Source organism: Ovis aries, chromosome 1 (genome assembly GCF_016772045.2).
Source record: "Ovis aries strain OAR_USU_Benz2616 breed Rambouillet chromosome 1, ARS-UI_Ramb_v3.0, whole genome shotgun sequence".
In the NCBI taxonomy this organism is placed as follows: domain Eukaryota; kingdom Metazoa; phylum Chordata; class Mammalia; order Artiodactyla; family Bovidae; genus Ovis; species Ovis aries.
In genome coordinates, this window is record NC_056054.1 from 29743183 (window position 1) to 29765169 (window position 21987).

At 46.4% G+C, this 21987-nt stretch overlaps 1 protein-coding gene across 1 annotated transcript; it reads right to left on the reverse strand.

Annotated features, from left to right (window-relative positions):
- Positions 1 to 14171: 14171 nt before the first annotated feature.
- On the reverse strand, positions 14172 to 19460 carry PHF11 (PHD finger protein 11). The gene is given in 7 exon segments (XM_042242949.1): positions 14172 to 14229; positions 14231 to 14586; positions 14589 to 14742; positions 14744 to 14801; positions 14804 to 15018; positions 15020 to 15123; positions 19452 to 19460. Coding segments are annotated over 7 exon segments (954 nt in total).
- Positions 19461 to 21987: the final 2527 nt, after the last annotated feature.

Genomic DNA, 21987 nt, shown 5'->3' on the forward strand with positions numbered 1-21987 from the left:
CTATCAGACCGTGCCCAGTCACTTCAGTCATGTCTGACTCTGTGACCCTGTGGGCTGCAGCCGCCCCCCCCCCCCCCCCCCACCCCCCCCACGCCCGGCTCCTCTGTCCATGGCTATTCTCCAGGCAAGAATATTGGAGTGGGTTGCCATGTCCTCCTCCAGGGGATCTTCCTGACCCAGGGATCGAACCCACATCTCTTAAGTCTCCTGCATTGGCAGATGTGTTCTTTGCCACTAGGGCCACCTGAGAAACCCACGGTGATGGGATTAGCATCCAGGTTGTTCCTGGTCAAGCATTCTGACTCAGGGTCCATCCTGGTGGCGCTTGCATTGTTCAGCCAAAATGGATTCCAGGGAGCAGGATTCTGGGAGGTGGTAGACATGTGGTGTTTCCTTTTGACCTTTCCCAAAGTCTTCCAGTTGGCGATGGCTTGTTAGTTCTTGCTTTGGCAGCACATGTCTCCTCATACAATTCATTTCTGAGTGTTAGACAAGAACCCACTCTCGGGCAGAAGGAGTCCCCCTTCCTGCAACAGTTCTGTCTTGATACCTTTAGTGCAGAAGATCTTTTCTGCTAGGTTCCAGTCTTTGGTTTAAAAGAAAGCCACGGAGGGAGTTCCAGCAGAAGGGGTTTGCAAAAGCCAGTGAAGCAGGAGAAAGCCTGTGAGTGGGAGGCAGTCGGCATCACACAGGCCACACATTCTCCATCATAGGGTTAGATAAATCCTTCAGTTCAGTTCAGTTCAGTTCAGTCGCTCAGTCGTGTCCAAGTCCTTACAGCTCCTCAATTCTATTCTTACGCATCAATAGCTCAAGTAAATGGCATAGCACACTGTCACTCAAGAGGCCTGCGTGTACTTTCAGCATGACTTGTTGGTATTGTTTAGTTGCTAAGTTGTGTTTGCCATCTTGTGAACTGTAGCCCGCCAGGCTCCTCTGTCCATGGGTTTTCCCAGGCAAGAACACTGGAGTGGGTTCCCAGTTCCTTCTCCAGGGATCTTCCCAACCCAGGGATCAAACCCACATCTCTTGCACTGTCAGGCAGATACTTTACATTGCCCTACTGGGGAAGCCCCTCCAGTATGACTGATAGCCATCAAACGGATGGCGAGATCGGCCAGTGACTTCCTTCACTCTTGGCCTCAATTTACTCTTTTTTGGTCATTGTTGTTTTGTTTTGCTGTTTATGTTTTTAAAGTGAAGAGGTTGCTTTTGTCTCAGACATCCTTTCAAAATGCCCTTCTTCTCTAATATCACCGTCCCTTCTGAGCCAATCCTGTGCAGGACCAGCAGGACTCTGCACCCTCTGCCTAGCAGGAGGGGCGTCTCTGAGTCTGAGTGGCTTGCTGGTGTCTGGGGTGAGCTCTCTGAGCCCCAGCCCACTCCCACCCTTGCTGTGTTGGCTTTATCTGATAGCTGGATGCCAACCTTGTACTTCTCTGCCTTCACTGAAAAGATAATTTGTCCCACAGCTCTGAACTGGTAGCATGCTTTTAGTAGCCACCTGGACCTGGAGTTGAGCCAGCCCTGGCCTCATGAAATGTTCAAGTGAACCACTCTGAATGTGCACATTTGCAAATGGCACAGAGAGAAGGAATCTTCTGGGTTCCTGCCCTATCCAGGCTGATTTGTTTGCTTCAAGCTCTGCTCTCTCCTCCAACTCATTATTTGATCACTTTCTTTTTCCCCCGCTTTGCAACCATTCCCCAGTTGCTGCTGGGCGATTTACTGAGTGACACCTGTGTCCTGGCTACTTGTTCCTCTCAAGAATGCGGTTTTGGTGAACAAACAACAATTGTAACTTGTTTCCTTCAGTCCTGTGGGACTCAAGGTTATTTGAGTTTAGAGGTGCACAAAGACTTTATAAACACCCTGGATTTATAGCCACGATTGGCTGTGCTTGCTCTGTTGCCTCATAGCACATGCCGGGTGTAATGGTCTGATTCGGGATTGGGCAGAGGAACCTGGGCTGCCTTGCCCTGGACACCTGTATGAGACAAAGTTCAGCTGGAGAGATTGGCAGTTACTCATCCTCCTGGCTCAGCACTCAGTGACTTCACTACCTGGAAACAGGCTCCAAAGCCCTGGCCAAAGCACAGGGTAGGAGAGTGATCGATATTTCAGGCACTACTGAAACTGCCAGGAAAAACATAGAGGGAAAAAAGGGAAGCAGACAGTTTTCTATATGCCTACCTTCGAATTGAGTTTCAGTGTCACAATGCTCTAGTAAAGCCACGTGCATCCTGGTTTTATTGAGGGGAAGGAAACTGAGGCCAGAAGAATGAAGACACACAGCTGGATGTGTCAGAGTTCACCTGGCTCAGAGTTCCCCTCTCAGAGGGTAGGTGCTGAAGCATCGACTGATGTGGGCCCACACAGCCTGCCCAGCCAGCCAGTCTGGACTCTGAAGGCCATCAATCTGATTCTTGGGTTCTGGTTGCAAGTCTGTGCGTGCTAAGGCGCTTCAGTCATGTCCAGCTCTTTGCAACCTTATGGACTATAGCCTTCCAGGCTCCTCTGTCCATAGGATTCTCCAGACAGGAATACTAGAGTGGGTTGCCATGCCTTCCTCTAGGGGATCTTCCCGATCTGGGAATCCAACCTGTGTCTCTTATGTTTCCTGCATTGGCAGGAGGGTTCTTAACCATTAGTACCACTTATCATAAATCGGAGCAATTAGGCATCCTGAGAATCTGGCCAAGTGGAAACGTGGGGAGATGAAAGGTCACAGGAGCTGGCTGGGGAGTCTTGCCAGGTTACTTAGCACTAGTGACCCCCCCCCCCCCGCAGGAATGCGGGCCTGGCTTTTTCAGCAAACCCAGAGAGCCTTGCTCTTTCCTCTTCACACCAACAAGAGGCAGTAGAGAGCAGTAACTTCCAGTTTTCTTGCCCTAGAAAAGCGTCCTTTTGTTCTACTTCTTGGTTTTGTGAGGCGAGCATGTTCATTCACTTCTCCGAGCCTTAGTTTCCTCATCTAATTGGGGATGACAAGCCCCACCCGACAAAAATTCCTCCCATGATTTTTTTCAGAAGGCATTGAGGTTGTAGATTTAAATCACTTTGTCAATCAAATATGGACCCAAGTGAGTTTTAATGTCGTCTCAACTTTTTCTTTTATGCAAATTTCCTTTAAATCCTTTCTAGAAGTAGGTGGGTTATAATAAAAAGGCAAATACAAATAAAAGACATGATTGCTGTAAGATTTTACCTGACAGTTGTTCTGAGAAAATACATTTTTAAAAATATTGAAATTATCAATAATTTTTGGACACATAGATTATGAGTGATACTCATTCACTTGAGAAACACCTAAGAGTATCTTCTATGTGCAAGGATACAATCCCTGCCCTCATGGAGCTTACATTCAAGTGGGAGATATTGGCCTTGACCTCCTGAGTTTAAACACATGGGCATGAGTGCACCATTAAACTATTCAATTTTAATCATAATAAATGCTAAAAAGAAGGACCAACTATCCCAAGAACGTAGCGTAGGAAGACCTAGCTCACATTTGGAGGGTTAGGAAGAGTGAAGCTTGAAATGAAATCTGAAAAGTATATTGGGGTTGGTAGGTGAAGTGGAAAGGGAAACACAATTCCAGGCTTTGGCAATAGCAGTTGCAAAGGCCCTGAGGTGCGAGAGTAAAAAGGAGGGTCAGTGTACCTATACCACCAGGAGCACTTCTGTCTTAACAAAGACTGGAATATGGACTTTTCTATGAGGAAAAATAACTGCTGAGATTATTGGGTAGATTGTAGGTATAGAATTTTATTTTTTAGCATTGTTGTAGATCAAAATCAACATGGTCAGTTTTAGGATTATAAAAATGTATTTAGTATAATTTTCTACACTTATATGATGATAGTATTTGACATAAGAATAATGACATGGAGGAAAAATTTCATTTGGGGGAGCAATTTTTTAAGGACTACCCCCTCAAAGCCGAGTTTTCCTCTTTCATTTTCCATTCTGCCCTTCCTGACCTTGAAATCATCAATGGCTCCACATGGCTTCATGACTTGGTGTGTTTTTCTAGACTTGTTTCTATCACTGTCTCTCTTTCATTGCTCTCTGTTCTCCAGAGTCAGGCTCCTCCCCATTCCTGCAAAACCCTGTCCCTCTCTACTTCCACACCTCAGCTCTGACCAACTCGTTTCCTAGCTTACTTTGTCGTTTTCCTTCCTCCTGAATAAAATCACAGCTGTCCTCCAGGCCCAGGTGAATCACTACCTCCTCCTTGAATCCAAGGCAGAACAGATGCCAGGCCATGACGTTCTTACACGTACTCCTCGCGGCCAGCCTCTGCTAGGAGCATGCGCTCTGCCTTCCATCAGGTCGTTTCTGTCCCAGGCCTGTCTCTCAGAAGACTAAGCTCTTTCAGGATGCAGACTGCCTTCACCTAACCTCTACATCCTCCTTCAAGACAGTCCAGTGTAGAGCACACTGTGGTGCAGGACACGTTAACCAATGCTTCCTCCCAGTTGAATTTAATAGTTGACCAAGAGAATTTCCTGTCAGGTTGATAAGGAATTGTTGCCAAGAGGTTTTTCACTTAAAAGTAAGATTTCTCAATTTTATTTTTAATATTGGGTTGGCTGCAACTTTGTGTCTATAATAGGGTTTGTTAGCAGAAATTAAGCTAAATGCTTAGAATAGAATACTATGCCACCATTAAACATGGTGTAGAAGCATGTGCTAAGTTGCTTCAGTTGTGTCCAACTCTGTGTGACCCCATGGACTGTAGCCCATGAGGCTCTTCTGTCCAGGCAAGAATACTGGAGTGGGTTGCCACGCCCTCCTCCAGCGGATCTTCCCGACCCAGGGATCGAACCTGCATCTCTTATATCTCCTGCATTGCCAGGCAGGTTCTTTACCACTAGTGACAACTGGGAAGCCCCACGTAGAAGCACACTTACTGATAAAGATGTTTGTAATATATTGACAATTAAAAAAAAAAGGTTCTAAGGCTATATGTGTGTTGTGCCCCTCTTATTGCTGAAATTCATCTGGGGGAGCAACTTGGGGCAGTGGGCTGTGAGGAGCAGCAACAGGTGATGTGGGTGTGGGCAGTGGCAGGCACTGACAAAGATGTCAACTGGCTTGGGAGCCTGTGTGGGACACTCTTGAAGATGTCCAGGGATACTGAGGGGGGAGGAACCTCGGAAAGAAGTCCAGGGGCCTGGTGACAGGCAGGTACCAGATATCAAGTCAGCAAGGTGACTATTCATCTACCTCAGTTGAGCACCCCCACACCTGGTAAGACCTGGAGGATGTTTGGGTTGCATTTACTTGATAAATTGTATATGCACAAAGAAAAGCCTACAAAAATAGACTTCAAGGTATGTTAACAATGGCTGTACCTCAGTAGATGGATAAGGGTTTTTTATTTTTTTCTTTTTGGTATCTGTATGTTTTCGGGTTTTCCAGAAAGAAACATGTGTGGCCTTTATTAAAAAGGAAAAAAAAAACCCCAATAAAAGTTGTTTTGAAAAAAATCAAATTACAAAACACATGTTGCCTGGGGACATGCTTAGGAGCAGAGCCATTTTAAACTAAGCAGTGGCCAAAGTACAAACTGTTACAGCGATGGACACCAGTGATTGGTTCTCTCATTCCCCTTGGTCAGAGAACTTAGCGCGAGTTCAGTCCCCTGCAGCGTATTTGCATGATGCCAGGACCACGTGTGCGCCGACCATCAACCGGACACACTCGCTTTCTGCACAGTCCTACCAGCGTCCACTTCATGGACTCCTTCCAGAAGAAACCACTGTTGCCATTCTCTCTCTAGATTGACTCCTCCTGTTTCCTGAACCTTGCTCACCAGAAGAGAGAGCAGTGAGGGTGTGAGGGGCCAGTATAAGCCATGCGGCCAAGGTTCCAGCATTTGATGTGCAGCGCTGACGCCTGGGTAGCCAAATGCTTGAGAAGTCACTGTTTTCAGCACCACCCTCGGCAAATCAGCACTCATCCTTGGCTCTTGATTTTTAATCCCTTTATTTCCTGTTAGAGTTCAAGGCCTTCTTTGGATGGCAGCTTGTTTGACAAGGGTCCTGATAGCCTGCCAAGCTCCTGCAGCCTGGTCCAGCCTGGATCATCTCCCTGGTACCCTCTGACCACTGGGTGATAACATCCCCTCGAAGCTGATGCTACCATGTGCCTGACTTATGGTCCCTGGGCCTCTAGATTGGGCCCTGAGCATCCTGACACCTGCTGGGTTTGTATTTGACTTTGCCACACCAGACGCAAGGTTGAGTGGAGAGGACACTCTCAGTCTTGAGCCAGAAAGGCCTACAGGATCTGTTCCCAGCATCTCTCCATGAGCTTACCTGGTACCTCTTATCCTCTCAATTCCTGTGCTTGAACAACATTGGCCCCCTTTCTCTTTCTTGAACCCGATAAGCTTCTTTCTACCCCAGGGCTTCTGTATTCACTTGCTGTTCTCTCTCCCTGGGTCTCTTCACCTGGTGATTCTTTTCCACCATTGGGTCTCAGTTCAAAGACACTATCACAGAGAGGCCCTCCCTGCTCACTGCCAAGGTAGCCCCTCCAGGCTTTCTCTCTTCCAGGGGCTGGCAATTTTGCGTAGGACTATATAGTGAATGTTTTAGGCTTTATGGGGCATGTGCCATCACTGTTTCCTGTTCCTCTTTGCTTTCTTTATAGCCCTTAAAAATCTCAAAACCACTCTTAGCTTGCAGTTTGATGTAAACACAGACCATAGGTGAGATTGGGGCCCTGGGCTATATTTTGATAATCCCTGCTACGATTTATCACCATATGGAATTATCTTGCTCATTTATGAAGTTGGTATTGTTGGTCTCTCCCGAAAGAGGGCAGGACATATGTCTGACTTGTATCTCTGGTGTCTGGTACAGGACCTGGCATATTGTAGGGCCTCTATACACTTTTGTTGGGAGAATGAATGAATGAATGAATATTTTTCAGAGGATGATGAACTTGGGCCTGAATCTGTGTCTGCCTTCTTGCTGTTGTTCAGTCATTAAGCTGTGTCTGACTCTTTGAAACCCCATGAACTGCAGCATGACAGACTTCCCTGTCCTTCACTATCTCCTGGAATTTGCTCAGATTCACATCCTTTGAGTCAGTGATGCTATCTAATTATCTCATTCTCTGCCACTCTCTTCTTCTTTTGCCTTGAATCTTTCCCAGGATCAGGAATTTTTCCAATGAATCAGCTGTTCGCATCAGATAACCAAAATACTGGAGTTTCAACTTCAGCATCAGTCCTTCCAATGAATATTCAGGATTGATTTCCTTTAGAATTGACTGGTTTGATCTCCTTGCTGTCCAAGGACTCTCAAGCATCTTCTCCAGCACCACAATTCAAAAGCATCAATTCTTCAGTGCTCAGCCTTCTTTATGGTCCAACTCTCACATCTGTACATGACTATTTTAAAAACCATAGCTTTGACTACACAGATCTTTGTCTGAATGTTAGTAGCTGTGTAGATTTGGGCAAATAATTTGATGTTCTAATTTTAATCTTGGTAAAAAGACAGTAACGAAAGCTGTCTTGCTGTGTTGTTGGGGTGATGAATTGTGTGTGTGTGCGTGCTCAGTTGTATCTGGGTCTTTGCAACCCCATGGACTATAACCTGTGAGGCTCCTCTGTCCATGGGATTTTACAGGCAAGAATACTGGAGTGGGTTGCCATTTCCTTCTCTAGGGGATCTTTGTGACTCAGGAATTGAACCCACGTCTTTTGTGTCTCCTGCACTGGCAGGCAGATTCTTTACCACGGTGCTACCTGGGAAGCCCCAGAGGACACCAGCAAAGCACCCAGCCAGGATCAGCTCTCAGTCAGCAGCAGTTCCCTTCTGCTTAGCCCCTTGGGCAGGGTTCCAGCAGAGAGAGCATTTCCCACCCAGTCCCCAGCCTGCCTTGCCCCCACTCCCTTATCCTCCCCTTGGACCTCCCTCACCCAGGTCCCAGTGGCCTTTGTTGCATAGCTCTCCAAGTATGACAAATCTCTTGGAGCAGCAGAGTGTTTACAGCAGAAAGAGCTGCACGAAGCTGGGATGAAGGCCACTGGGATGACTGATGGAACCTGGGGGTACAGAGCTATCCCTGTGGGTATGCTGATCCCTTTAGATTTAGAGGATGGCCCCAACCCCTCCGGTTCCCTGGCCAGAACTGGCTCTGGTTCTGTCATTCCCTGGATTCTCAGAAGAGAGATGGGAGGAGACCTCATAGCCAGGGCAGAGCTTCTGACCACCTCCCTGTGCAGCTTTTTGCCTTCTCAGCTCCAAGCAACTGGCAGGAGATCCCTGAAGTGTATGTACTGCCCAGCTGCAGCCACATAGAGGTCTTGGAGGAACCCCACAATCCTGGAATGTCAAGCCAGAAGGGAGCTGCAAGAACCTTTGAGAAGCCTGCAAGTGGCCTCATCTACCGTTGCACCATCCAGCCTTGTTCGTTGTCCTGTGGGTCTGGCCCCCTGCAGCTGTGACGGTTCCTCTAGCCCATCTTCTCACTGCCAGAGTCCCCTCTAAGTCTAATCAGGCCACACCCTGCTTTCGAGCCCCACCTCTTGATCGATCCCCACTGCCACTGGACGAAGTCTAAATCCTTAGCCTGTTTTGAGATGCTGTCCACAATCGGGGGCCCATCTACCTTTCCTTCCCACCTGTCACTCATCTCCCCCCACTGTCTGCTCCCCTTCCCTGGGTTCCTCCTGTTATAGCCTTTGTGCCTGGTAACATCAAATGCCACCTCTTCTGGGTTATGGTCCTTGACCTTCCCTCCCCAGGATCTCCCAGCCTCTCACCAGGCATCTAGGGTCTCTCTACTGTAGCCCTAATTCACAGTATGAATTACTAACAGGCATCAGCTGTTTACATGTGCTGGTCCTCCCACCACCCTCAGTGCTTTAAGGACTAACTTGGCTTCTCACAACCACCCTGCAAGGCGGGTGTTTATCTTACTTCTATAAAGATAAGACACGGAGAAGGCAATGGCACCTGACTCCAGTACTCTTGCCTGGAAAGTCTCATGGACGGAGGAGCCTGGTGGGATGCAGTCCATGGGGTTGCTAAGTCGGACATGACTGAGCAACTTCACTTTCACTTTTCATTTTCATGCATTGGAGAAGGAAATGGCAACCCACTCCAGTGTTCTTGTTTGGAGAATCCCAGGGATGGGGGAGCCTGGTGGGCTGCCGTCTATGGGGTCGCACAGAGTCAAACACGACTGAAGCGACTTAGCAGCAGCAGCAGAGGAATTCTATTTAGGTGACTCACATGTGTCAATTGAGTGAGATCCAGAGGCAGTTCTGCTGCTGATTTTAGTCGCTAAGTCATGCCTGACTCTTTTCGACTCTGTGGACATAGCCTGCTAGGCTCTTCTGTTCATGGGATTTTCCATGCCAGAAGACTGGAGTGGGTAACAATCTCCTTCTCCAAGAGGTGGTTCAGGCGGAGTCAACATGCTGTTCATGAGAGTCCCGAGTTCCATGTCAGTGGTCCTCAGGGAAGCTCCTGCCCAAGGACACCTTCTTTCCTTTCACTCAGCTCAGGGTGCCAAGAGCCTTTAGGGGTCCATGGTCAATTCCATCAGAGCACAGGCTGTAGCCTCTGCTGACAGGGAGGCTTGGGGGAGGGTTGCAGGGCTCCTGACAGGTATGCCGTGGTCTCTTAGTGAATATAATTTTCACAGGACAGATGTTTTCTGCTGGTGGAAAAAGAAATAATAAGTATGCTGGGACCCCCCACTTCCATGGCTGGAGTGTCGCCAGCACTAAGTCAACAGCTCTCTTTCGAGTGTGTACATACGTTCTTCCTGCCTGGTCAGTGGCTGAGGGCCACCCTGGGTCTATGCAGAATGTGTGTGTGTATGTGTGTGTGTGTGTGTGTGTGTGTGTGTGTAGGGGATATATGGCCAAACCTCAACGGGCCTCAAGCGCAATTAAAAAAACGCCTCCTCCTCCAGGAAGCACTCCTATGGTGCCTCGTCTAGAAGTGATGAACCCTTTTGGTACTTATAGCTTCCCACCCAGTTTTCTGGGAGGCCTTGCAAAAAGGGTGAAGAAAGCAGAGTGGAAACACACAGAGCTGAGTTTGGGTTCCCGTGTCCTTGTTTAAGAACCAGTGCTCTTGGGAAATGCAAATGCTTGTTCTGAGCCCCCATTTCCTCACTCTAGGATAGGAATAACCATGCCCACCTGTTGGGGTTGTCCTGGGGGTTTAATGAACTAACGTGGGTACCTGGCAGAGAGAAGGCCCTCAGTGCAAGGGAATCTCCCACCCCCTTCACAGCTGCCAGCTTTACCAGGGCACCACCCACATCCTCCGCCCCTCACCTCTGGCTGTGTTGGCTTTGGCACTTCCTCGGGGACAGAAATGAGAACATATAAACCTTGGGGAGAGCCGTGTTCACTTGACGTGTAGTTGGAATGGAGAAAGATTCGGCATCACAGTGAAAAATCCAGTGACAAACTTGACTGTTGTCAAAACATGGTTGCTGTCTTCATTCAAAAAATTTAAATTCAAACAGTTTAAAAATTGTTCAATTTTTAAAATTATTTTTTATTGGATGTAGTTGCTTTATGATGTTGTTAGTTTCTACTGTATGGCAAAGTAAATCAACTATATGTATACATTATTGTTCATTTATATAGTAAATACGTTTCTAGTTCAAGTGACTTAATTGTGAGCTTTCTGCCTTGGGAATGACGCCTTTTGGGCCCCTCCCGCCCCCTGGCCACAGTGCCCATGACTGATGTATGGGTGGAAGGTGCTGTGTTTACTCTCTTCCCTCAATTTCCCCTGTGTCGGAAGAATAAAGAATTCTTTGGTGCCTGGCTGCCCATACCCACCCGGCTCCCCCAGGAACATGAAAGAGGGCAGGCAGCTGCTTTCATTTCTAATTTGTCTCCAGTGGAATTATCCAGAAGGTGGATTTTAGGGGTTTCCTGGAGACAGAAATGCTACCTGCCCTGTGGCCTGGCCTGAAGGGGAACTTTTCATGAAATATGGCCCAGGTACTTGATGTCGCCTGGACAGAATAATGAAACACTTCTTACAGGCAATTTAGGAGTCTGAGAAACGGGCAGCTGACTTTCAAAGGCAGACGCCAAAGTGTCAGCAGACTTCTCTTAAAGGTCAAGGCTGCGAGGAAAACCTGCCTGAGGCTAAATGAGGGGAGGTTTGGATTTGGGCTGTGAGTGATGGATTTCATTTCAAGCTGTTGGCACTTTGACCACACCTCTCTCCTGAATTATTAGGAAAGGACTGGGCTTCCAATCATAGGCTTGGGTATGAATCCTGATTCTACCACTTACTTGCTGTGTGATCTTGGGAAGTTGACCTCTCTGAGCATCAGTGTTCTCAAAGCTGGAATTGAAATAATACCTTCATCTCTGGTAACTAATAGAAAGATTAAATGTGAAAGTGCCAGGTGCATAACAGGAAGTCAAAGATTTTTTTTCTTCTTTTACTTTTTTCCCTTAATTGTGTGCTACAAGTTGGGGCTTCCCAGGTGGCGCTAGTGGTAAAGAACCTGTCTATCAATGCTGGAGATATAAGAGACGTGGGTTTGATCCCTGGGACGGGAAGATCCCCTGGAGGGCATGGCAACCCACTCCAGTATTCTTGCCAGGAGAATCCCATGGACAGAGGAGTCTGGCAGGCTACAATCCATAGGGTCACAAGGAGTGGTACACTGAAGTGGTTTCGCACGCATATATGCATATGCTACAAGTCAGGGGACCTGGAGCTTTGCACTGGTCTCATCAAAAACTTTCCATGGCCCTTGGTCAAGGCTTTTGTTTTTTCTAGGCTTCATTTCCTAGATCCAGTAATAATAATTATCCTTTACTAAAGGCTTGGTACTGGTTTAGTTGCTAAGTTGTATCTGACTCCTGCGATCTCATGGATTGTAGTTTGTCAGGATCCTCTGTCCACGGGATTTTCTAGGCAAGAATACTGGAGTGGTTTGCCATTTCCTTCTCTGGGGATTTTCCCCAACCTAGGGATTGAACCTGGGTCTCCTGCATGCAGGCAGATTCTTTACCAGCTGAGCTACCAGAGAAGCTTGCTGCTGCTGCTGCTGCTGCTAAGTTGCTTCAGTCGTGTCTGACTCTGTGTGACCCCAGAGATGGCAGCCCACCAGGCTCCTCCGTCCCTGGGACTCTCCAGGCAAGAACACTGGAGTGGGTTGCCATTTCCTTCTCCAATGCATGAAAGTGAAAAGTGAAAGTGAAGTCGCTCAGTCATGTCCGAATCTTTGCCACCCCATGGACTGCAGCCCACCAGGCTCCTCCGTCCATGCGATTTTCCAGGCAAGAGTACTGGAGTGGGGTGCCATCGCCTTCTCCACCAGGGAAGCCTAGAGGCTTACTATTTGCTTGGAACTGTGGAAAATGCTTCATATGTCCCTTCCTTCCTTCTTCCCAACAAATCAGTGGCTCTCCACACCCATGGGTTCTGTATCTGTGGATACCACCAACATTGCCTTGTGTTAGGTACTAGTAATAAGTACACTAATAAGTAATAAGCAATCTAGAGATGATTTATTGATTACTATAAGTGATCTAGAGGAGGTTCCTAGCTTATGCACAAATATGACTCCACTTTATTAATATAAGGGACTTGAGCATCCTCAGATTTTGGTCCTGGAATCAATTCCCTGGATACTGAGGGAGAATTGTATATATATATTGAGCACCTACTATGTGCTATGCACATATCAGGCATCAGGATATGGCAGTGAACATAATGGACAAAATCTGATGTTCTTACATTTATATCCTTGCAGAGCAGTCAGGAGATAAATAAAATATGTAAGTAATGTTTATATTATGTTGGATGGTGAGTGCTGTGGAGAAAAATAAAAAATGGAAGGGCATAGGTTTTGCACGTGGGATTTTAAATTGAGAAGGGGGGTCAGGTAAGGCCTGATGAAAGGGTGACTTTTCACACAAATATGAAAGAGGTGAGGGAGCAAGCATCTGCTTGGGGTTGGCGGTGGGGGGCTTGGCAGCAGGGAGAAGAGCTAGTGCAAAGGCCCTGATGATGTGGATGTGCCTGCTAGACTCAAGGACCAACCAGGAGCCATGCGTCTACAGGGGGGCGAGCAGAGGGGGTGGGGCTGCCAGTGGAGCACAGGCTTGGTGACTCCGTGGTGCCTGGTTGGCCAATTCAAGAGCTTGTGCTTTTTCTCTGAGATGGGAAGCCAGTGATGTGCGTTTCTTCCTTTTTCTTTCCTTCTTCCCTCCCTCCTTCACTCACTTGATTCCTTTCTTTTTTACTTTAACCAGATTTTTATTCCACAAAATTTTCTTATCTTTACCTTTCTTAAGAAGCTTTTTTGTGCCTCTCCCAGGGAGCTCTGACAATGAAAACTTTTCCAAGACTCACCCCAAACTCCAGCACTCCCTCTTACCCCTCTCATCTCTCCATGTTCATCTTCCCATCTGAGGGTTTTGTACTGAAAGGCAATGAGATTGTTGCTTCCATTTTAAAAGACCTCTATTATGTCAGCTAACCTTTCCAACTACGAGAGTGGTTGCGTATGTGCTATAATCCCTGATTAAGTATTTCTTTTTTTGGTAATGTATAATATTAAAATTTATCATATCAAAGAGGCATTATGGGCTGGAACTTGTCTGAAAAGATAAAAACAGTTTATGCATTTAACATTTACTGGACATGCCAGCTGCTGGAAATGCGACAGGGAGGAAAACACAGAAGGGAGTTTCTGCCCTCAGGCTGCTTATACTGCAGTGGTTTGATGTGCGATACAGTGGCTCACACCGAGAAGAGATGTGAGGGGAAAGGACTCTCGGGTGGAGCAGGTGTGAGGAGGTTTCGATGACGACCTCACAGCAGGACAAGCAACCACTTAGCTCACTGGAGTGGGGGAGGGGGAGGCCACCAGAGGATTTTCAGAGCCATGGGAGGCGTGGTCTGATTTACTGAAGTCGACTCCAGAAACATTTCACTAGCAGGGGAGGGGCAGAAGTGAGATGACAGTAAGGAGGGGAGGGCAGCAAGCAGGCGTCAGATGCCCCTCAGCAAGAGCAGGGGAGAGCAGGCAAGGAGCAGAGAGACCCAGGGCCCTGGTGCTGAAGGTGTGTGGCTCTCACAGACCACTCTCCAGATGTCACCCTGTTTGCAGCTATGCTCGATTCCTAGCTTAGGAAATGGTCCTTCTTAAGAAGACAGAGAAGAATCTGAAGTGGAACTTGACGGATGCTGGGAGTACAAGGCTTAAGTCCTGGAGTAGCTCAATCTCTTCCATCAGCTGCCACCACCTCTCTTCAGATTGACGAATTTGATTCTCAGTTGCTGCTTGAAAATTTGCAAGTGTGTCTTCAAACAATCTCCAGTCAAAAAGTGGCGTCCTGATTTCTTTACAGTCTGATTCTGAAGTAGTCTCATCCATGAGTCTTTCCTGAATCAAATGACGTTTGTCTAACATTTCTTCAAGTAAAGCGTCAAGAAGCCCTGCTTCTTTACATTTCTTAAGAAAAGCAGCGTTCACAGTTGCGCCTGCGTGTCTGCCGTCCATATCCTTCTTCAGGGCCATTCTTTGAGGTGGGATTGCCTGTTGCCAGGATTGCCTGTTGAGAGAGGATTTCTCCTTCCTCTTTTTGTTTTCACTCCTGAAAAGTAGGCTTGTCTTGGTTTGGTCAGCTCCCTGTAGTAAGAATGGAAGACACCAGACAAAGGCTTTACTGATGGTAGATCATTTTGAGAGTCAGCATGTTGTTGGCAAAACACTATACATTCCTTTAAGTCCATCAGCTTGTAGAACTGTGTGGTCATTCTTGGCACAGAAAAATGGTAATTCTTGAAACAGGATTTTAAGTCACATCCCACCGTGGCTCCTGCTTTCTTACAAAGCATGCATTTCAACTTCCTTCCTCTCTTGATTTCTTTCTTTACTGATTCCGCATCAAAATTTCTATCATTATTATACGGGTCATGGTCCTCACTTTCCACAACTGCCAAGGAATACAGCAAAGAGTTTTCATGAGCAGCCGTATTCTCTGACTGCTAAGTGCAGGACACGACACTTGAGGTCTGTGGGGCACAGTGCACATATCCCTTTCTGCAATCTTTCTGCAACCTGGAAGACACTGGTTGGGAGTGGGACCGTGTCCTACATGGCCCGCACTGCATCCATGCTGCCCCTTGATTAAGTATCAATAGTTCCTTTCCGCATAAGAAAAGGATAAAAAAGGTGAAAACAGAGATACCAGTCCTATTGGATTAGGACCTTATTTAGCCTTAATAGCCACCTCCGTGCCCCTAAAATTGCTATCTCCAAAGACAGTCGCATTGGGCATTAGGGCTTAAACATGTATATTTGTGGTGTGTGTGTACATGTGTTAGTCACTCAGTTGTGTCCGACTCTTTGTGACCCCGCGGACTGTAGCTCTCCAGGCTCCTCTGTTCATGGAATTCTCCAGGCAAGAATATTGGAGTGGGTAGCCATTTCCTTCTCCAAGGGACCTTCCCGACCCAGGGATAGAACTTAGGTCTCCTTCATTGCAGGCAGATTCTTTACCATCTGAGCTACCAGGGAAACATATATTTGTGGGGGAGGATACAATTCAGCCCATAACTCATAATATCTGTTTTTCATCTATATACTTTCAACATATTTGTGCTTTGAAATTTAAAGTGCGTCACTTATAGAGAGAATATTCTTGAATCTTGCTTTTTAATCTAGTCTGTCATTCTGTTTTTTTTTTTAAATTGGGAAATTTTACATTTAGTAAGATTATAAATAGGTTTAGGTTTAAGATTGTCATTTTGCTATTTGTTTTCATTTGTTTGATTTTTGGGGATTGTTTCTCTAATGATCCTTTCCTTTCCTAATTATACATATTTTTGGAATTCCATATTATTTCCTCTATTTGGCTTCTCATCAATACTTCTTATTGCTTCTTAGTGGTTGCTCTAAAGCTAACAATATGCCTCTTTGGCTTGTCAAAATAAATCTATTTAGACTGGCTCATCACCTTGACTGTCAATGGCACCCCACTCCAGTCCTCTTGCCTGGAAAATCCCACGGACGGATGAGCCTGGTGGGATGCAGTCCATGGGGTCGCGAAGAGTCGGACACGACTGAGCGACTTCACTTTCACTTTTCACTTTCATGCATTGGAGAAGGCGATGGCAACCCACTCCAGTGTTCTTTCCTGGAGAATCCTAGGGACGGGGGAGCCTGGTGGGCTGCCGTGTATGGGGTCGCACAGAGTTGGATATGACTGAAGCGACTTAGCAGCAGAAGTATCACCTTGACTCTAGGTTTTGATATGGAGAATCTGTGGAAAGCCCATCTTTCTCAAGCAACTCTAACTTGATGGGGCCAACCGCCAAATCTTTGTCTATTGTGGATACTGTGAGGGCTTGGATTTAGGGCTTTTTATTTTGGTGGGACCAAAGCTGTTCTGTAAAATATGACAGCCACATGTAGCTGTTTAAATTTATATTAAGTGAAATGAAATAAATTACAAACTCATTTCCTTAGTTGTACTAGTCATATTTTGAGTGCTTCATAACTGCCTGCAGCTCATGGTTATCATTTTGGACCAGTCAAGTAACATTAACATCATTGCAGAAGTTCTAATGGCCAGTGTTTATCAAGAGTATGCTTGACTCTAGGGTGTGGTCCTGACTCTTATGTTGTCATCACCTTCATGTCTCAGCTGGAGACCTGGGTGTGAACAAGATTTCTCTCCTATGGCTTAACTGTTCTCTGCTGCTGCTGCTGCTGAGTCACTTCAGTTGTGTCCGACTCTGTGCGACCCCATAGATGGCAGCCCACCAGGCTCCCCCATCCCTGGGATTCTCTAGGCAAGAATACTGAAGTGGGTTGCCATTTCCTTCTCCAGTGCATGAAGGTGGAAAGTCAAAGTGAAGTCGCTCAGTCGTGTCCGACTCTTCGCGACCCCATGGACTGCATCCCACCAGGCTCCTCCGTCCATGGGATTTTCCAGGCAAGAGTACTGGAGTGGGGTGCCATGCTTTGCTTAACTTTCAGTATCTGTTTTGTTCTCCTCTCTGTTGTGGCTACTCTGTCTCTGAGTATAGCCTAGTCCTGAAGACTCCTGTCTGTGCAGTTCACTTCTCTCTGAGCTTTCCCTCACAGTTCCAGCTGTTGCAGCTATTCTGAGCTCTGATTTCGACCTCCTCAGCTCATTAGAACTATCATGTTGTGTGCACACGCTGGCTCTCTGCTCTGCAGTGGGGGAATCCTCCTCAGACAGAGAGCTGGGGCAATTTTAGGGCTAACGCTGTGAACTCCCCTCCTTGCTGGCATCCTGGCGTTGTGCTGCCTTTTGTCCAGTGCCAGAAAGCTGTTGCCTTCTGTGCTTTGTCCATTTTGTTTGTTTTATTTCACTGATGGCAGGCATACTTACACTAGTACCCTCATTAATTAGCAAGCAACTTAAAACCACAAATTACATGCTCCTGTTTTTAAAACACTCCATTGCTACTGGGTTTTTCTATTGAAAATTTACTCTGCTCAGTAGTTAGCATCACATTGTCTTACTGGTTCCTCTTTCCTTTGCTCCTATTTTTTTTCCCATTGAGATCTTCTGGGGAAATTCCAAATTCTTTCCTCATATGATATGGAGAATTTAGCTCTCCCCAGATCTTGTCTGCAAAACTATATAGCCAAAATCATAGAAAGGCTTAGCTGAAATAAGATCTTGTTCCCATTTAGTAGGATCTGTCCTCTTTAGATGATAGCTGGAGTTACAGAAGGCAAAACAATTTTTTAATTCTAGCTAACTCACCTCCGTGATTCTTACCCTGAGATCCCCTGATTCTGTCTTCCATCCTCTGGTCAGAAGATCTTTCTAAAACCCAAATCTGACCCTGACACTCTTCTTCAATGGCTTTCCCTAGCCTGTAAGATAAGATCACATATCCTCAACTGACATAGACATCCTTCCATGAACCATTCCTTTCTATATCTCCAGTTCCATCTCTTTTTATTCTACACCACCTCCAACACACACACACACACACACACACACACACACACACACACACACGCACACGCACACACACACGTATAGCTTCTGCAAAACTGAAATCTTTGTGTTGGCATCTCAAAACATGCCAACCGGTTTCTTTCCTGTATTCCTTTTCTCACTTTGTCTCCTCTATCTGAAATACCCTTCCGCTATCCCCAACTTTCCTGTCTTTCTCTGTACCCTAACTCATTCTTTAAGGCCGGGTTTAGAAATATTTTCCTTCTGAAAGAATTCCCTGATTCCGACCTTCCACAGCTGGGTCAAGTACCTCCTCGGAAGCCCCGTGGAGCTCCCTCTGTCTCCCTCCCCACACAGACTAGGAGAGGTGGCCTCTGTCTGTCCATTTGGTCTCACTACTGCCTAGTGCAGTTGTCTGCCAGATAGTATGTTTTGCTTTGTATCATTTGTCTACCCAATAGATGTTTATCAAGGTCATAGTATGAGAAGGGTGCTGCTCCAAAATCTCTGCCCTTTGCGAGTTTATATTCTGATGAGAAGGGCAGAAAACAAATAAATTGATAAACACTATCATTCAGGAAGTGATGAGTCTATGGAGGAAAGTAAAACAGAGTAAGGACAAGGCAGGCACGTGGATGCTCGTGTGAATCAAGCGTCTCTCTGATGAGGTGACATTTGAGCAGCAGCCTGAGTGAAGTGATGGAAGGTGCAGATACCTAGGGGACCTCCGATCTCTGGGAAGAATGAAGAACTGGACGTGCGAGCTTCTAGGAGTGCTCAGTGAATAGCAAGCAGACAGACCGGTGGGGCAGAGGCAGAGTGAACGAGGTGGGCAGTGAGACGTGAGGGGCCTAGATCCGTAGGACATTCTAGGTCAGTCTAAGTACTTAAGTTGTTTTCCCCCTGAATTTAAGGAAGCCATTGAGAGGTTGTGAACAGCAGAGTGACATGATCTTACTGGTGTTTTAAGGGCTCATGCTGGCGGCTCTGCTGAGAACAGACTGTAAAGGAGCAAGCGAGGAAACCCGAGGCTGGTTGGGCGACTGCAGGGTCAAGGCGAGTGAACATGTGATTTGGACCAGGGTGTTAGCATTGGAAATGGCTTAACATTGGCTTAGTGTGTATTTGTGGAATAATGATTAAATTTCTTTAGCTCCCCTGTGAGCCTTTTGTAAACTTTTGGAAGGCAAGATCTGTATCTGATTTATCTTTCTATTCGAAGTACTTAGAACAAGGCCTGCCAAATCATAGGAGTACAATATTATTTTTAAATGTTTTTCTTTCTTTTTAAAAATCAGTAAGTTTCTGAGCATGACATAAATGGAGGGAAGGACGATATATGATATCTTATTGTTACTCCATTTTCTAGATGGGGAAACTGAAGTTCAGAGAGGTTAAATCTTAATTAAGTTCTCACAAGCCACAGGTGATGAAGCCAGTCTGTAATCTCAAGTCTGTCTGAGCTCATAGCCCTTACCTTTTCCATTCTATCAGCTAGGCTGGTATAGAGGTGATGGTAAGGCATGGGAGGAAAGACTGGACGTGAGGGCCCCGGCTCTGAGTGGCAAATCCCACTCCTGATGATAGACAATGCCTCCTTCAAAAGCAAAGCTGTAATCTCTGTCCTAGGCAGAAAGACCTGCTTTTGGAAAAGCTTCCTTTTCCAGGCAGAGTCAACATGCACCTGTGTGACTGGTCCTTCTGATTCACACATGGGGGTTGCATTTTATTTTTTTATTTTTTGAAAATAAAAAGAAAATGAAAAAAAGTGAAATCCCAGTTGCCAAGTCTGTTAACGACACACAGAATGGTGTGTTAACACGGGTGATTATCGAGCTGGACAGCACCCAGCTTTCTGCCAAAACAAACCTTTCTGCTCAGCAGACCTGGGAATGATTGAGCCAGAATGGGACAGAGCGAGGAGGGTGGACTGCAATCTTCCATGGTCTGGAAACAATTAAATGCCATGGCTGTTGGCATTGCTGACTTCCCCGTGGGCTCTGGTGGGAAGGGCCAGACCCCAGATCTTCTATGAACCTTCCACAGGACCCCAGGCAAGTGACCACCACCTGTTTCTGGATCTCGGCTTCTCCTCCAGGGGGATATCTAAGTTCCATCGATTCTAACCTTCTGTGTTTCTGGGAGAACTTCAAGGAGCCAGAGGTTCTCAGGCTGTGGGTGCCTCGTGCACTCAAGGAGGCTCCAGTCTGTACAGCAGAGCTGGGTTGGCACCACCAGCTCCAGAGCCTGTGAAACACCTTCAGATTGTTCTACCAGCTATGAAACCTTGGGCATCACCTCAGTCTCTTGTTTTCTCGTCTGTAAAATGGTAAATGAACTTACCTTAGAAGGCTGTTATGAGGAGTAAATAGAATACAAGACGTAAGGTTCTTAGCCCAGTGCCTGGAACACAGGAAGTCATAAATACATGTTAGTTTCTTTCCTTCCCCGATTGCACTCTGCCTTCATCCTTTCTTCTCTCCTCCCCTTCCTACCTCTCCCTTCCTTCATTCTTTTTTTTCTTTTTTCCCCTTCCTCTCCTCCCTCTCCACTTCCTCCCCTTCCCTTCCAGAAGAAAAATCTGTCTCCTATTGTGGTGCTGTGAGCCAGTTTGCTTCATTCAGTTGCAAATTACTAGACTGCAGGGACCACATAGGGGTCATCTTTTTATCCTCTCTCTCTGTGTGCACAGAGTAGGTGCTCAATAAATGTCTGGGGAATCAGTGATTGACTTGAAGGAGTCAGAGGCAAGCCTGCCATCGCTGGTTTCTTGGCTCTCTCATCCCTCTTTCTTCTGATGGAAACATAAAAAGCATATACTCACACTCTTACTGGCTTGCTTACAACTCCCTCCCTTCCCAAGGCTATAAAAAACATTATATTCTAAAATGAAACAAAGATAATGGAAACCAGAAAGCCGTGTTTTGCGTGCGATCGAAAACACATGTTAAGAACGAGGATTTGAAATGATGAATCTGCACGAAGCCATTGGCAACGATCCCCTGTCTGCCTCTCTGCTCTGGTCGGGAGCAGGAGCGTGCAGATTTGCAGTAGCCCCCACGCTGAGGCAGCCTTGGTTGTCAAGGCAGCAGACCGGGCATGGCCTCGGGCATCTTTTTCCTTTCAAGCTCTCCTGGAGAGTGCTAGGTTATATGGGGGTGAGGATCACGGCATTCTTCTGACCTTTGGAAACAGGGGGAAAGGATCCTTTTGGGTTCTGAAAAAGAGGCCCTAGTTCCCCTTTGCCCTTATGATGAGAAGAGTCACTGTCAGGTGGTGATTCCCTCCTGTTTAAATATAAACTGAGGCATGTTAAAACTTTTGAGTTTATTTAAGCAAAAATCATTTTGAACCAGACAGCATCCAATCTGGCAGATGGAAATGAGCTCCAAGAGTTGTATGAAACGAAAGACTTACAGGCAGAAGGGAGCAGGAACAAGGAAGTTATACCTGGCAGGGGTATATCAGGCAGATTACCTACTTAGGGCTGGTCAGGTAATTTCTGATTGACTGAGGTTCTATTTCTGGGAGAACCAATACTGTAAGTTACGTCTTGGTTTGGTTCACCAAATCAACTCCATTTTTAACACTATGAGATAAGGATTTAATCTGCGTTAAGTCAATAGCTATTTTGCAGGGTCATTCTGGATATTCACTCTTATTTTACAGGTGATGCAACTAAGTCGTATAGGTAGTAAGTGGTGGGCTGAGGTTATAGTATCATTAGTAATATCCATCATCGCCGAGTTCTCATTTACTTACCTATGCGTTCATTCAGTAGATGTTTACTGAGTACCTGCTGTGTGCCAGACCCTGTGAGTTAGTTGGAGATACAGCATTGAACAAGAGAGATCAATGTCCTTGATCTTACACTTGGCTGGCAAAGATGTCGTGACCTGCTTGATGTTCAAGGTCATTGAGTCTGGTGTAAAAGAAATTCCAGTGACTATGAGCCTTTGTGATACGAGGTACTTGGGTCTGAGGTGTCAAGAAAGCTGTCCTGAGGAGTGACC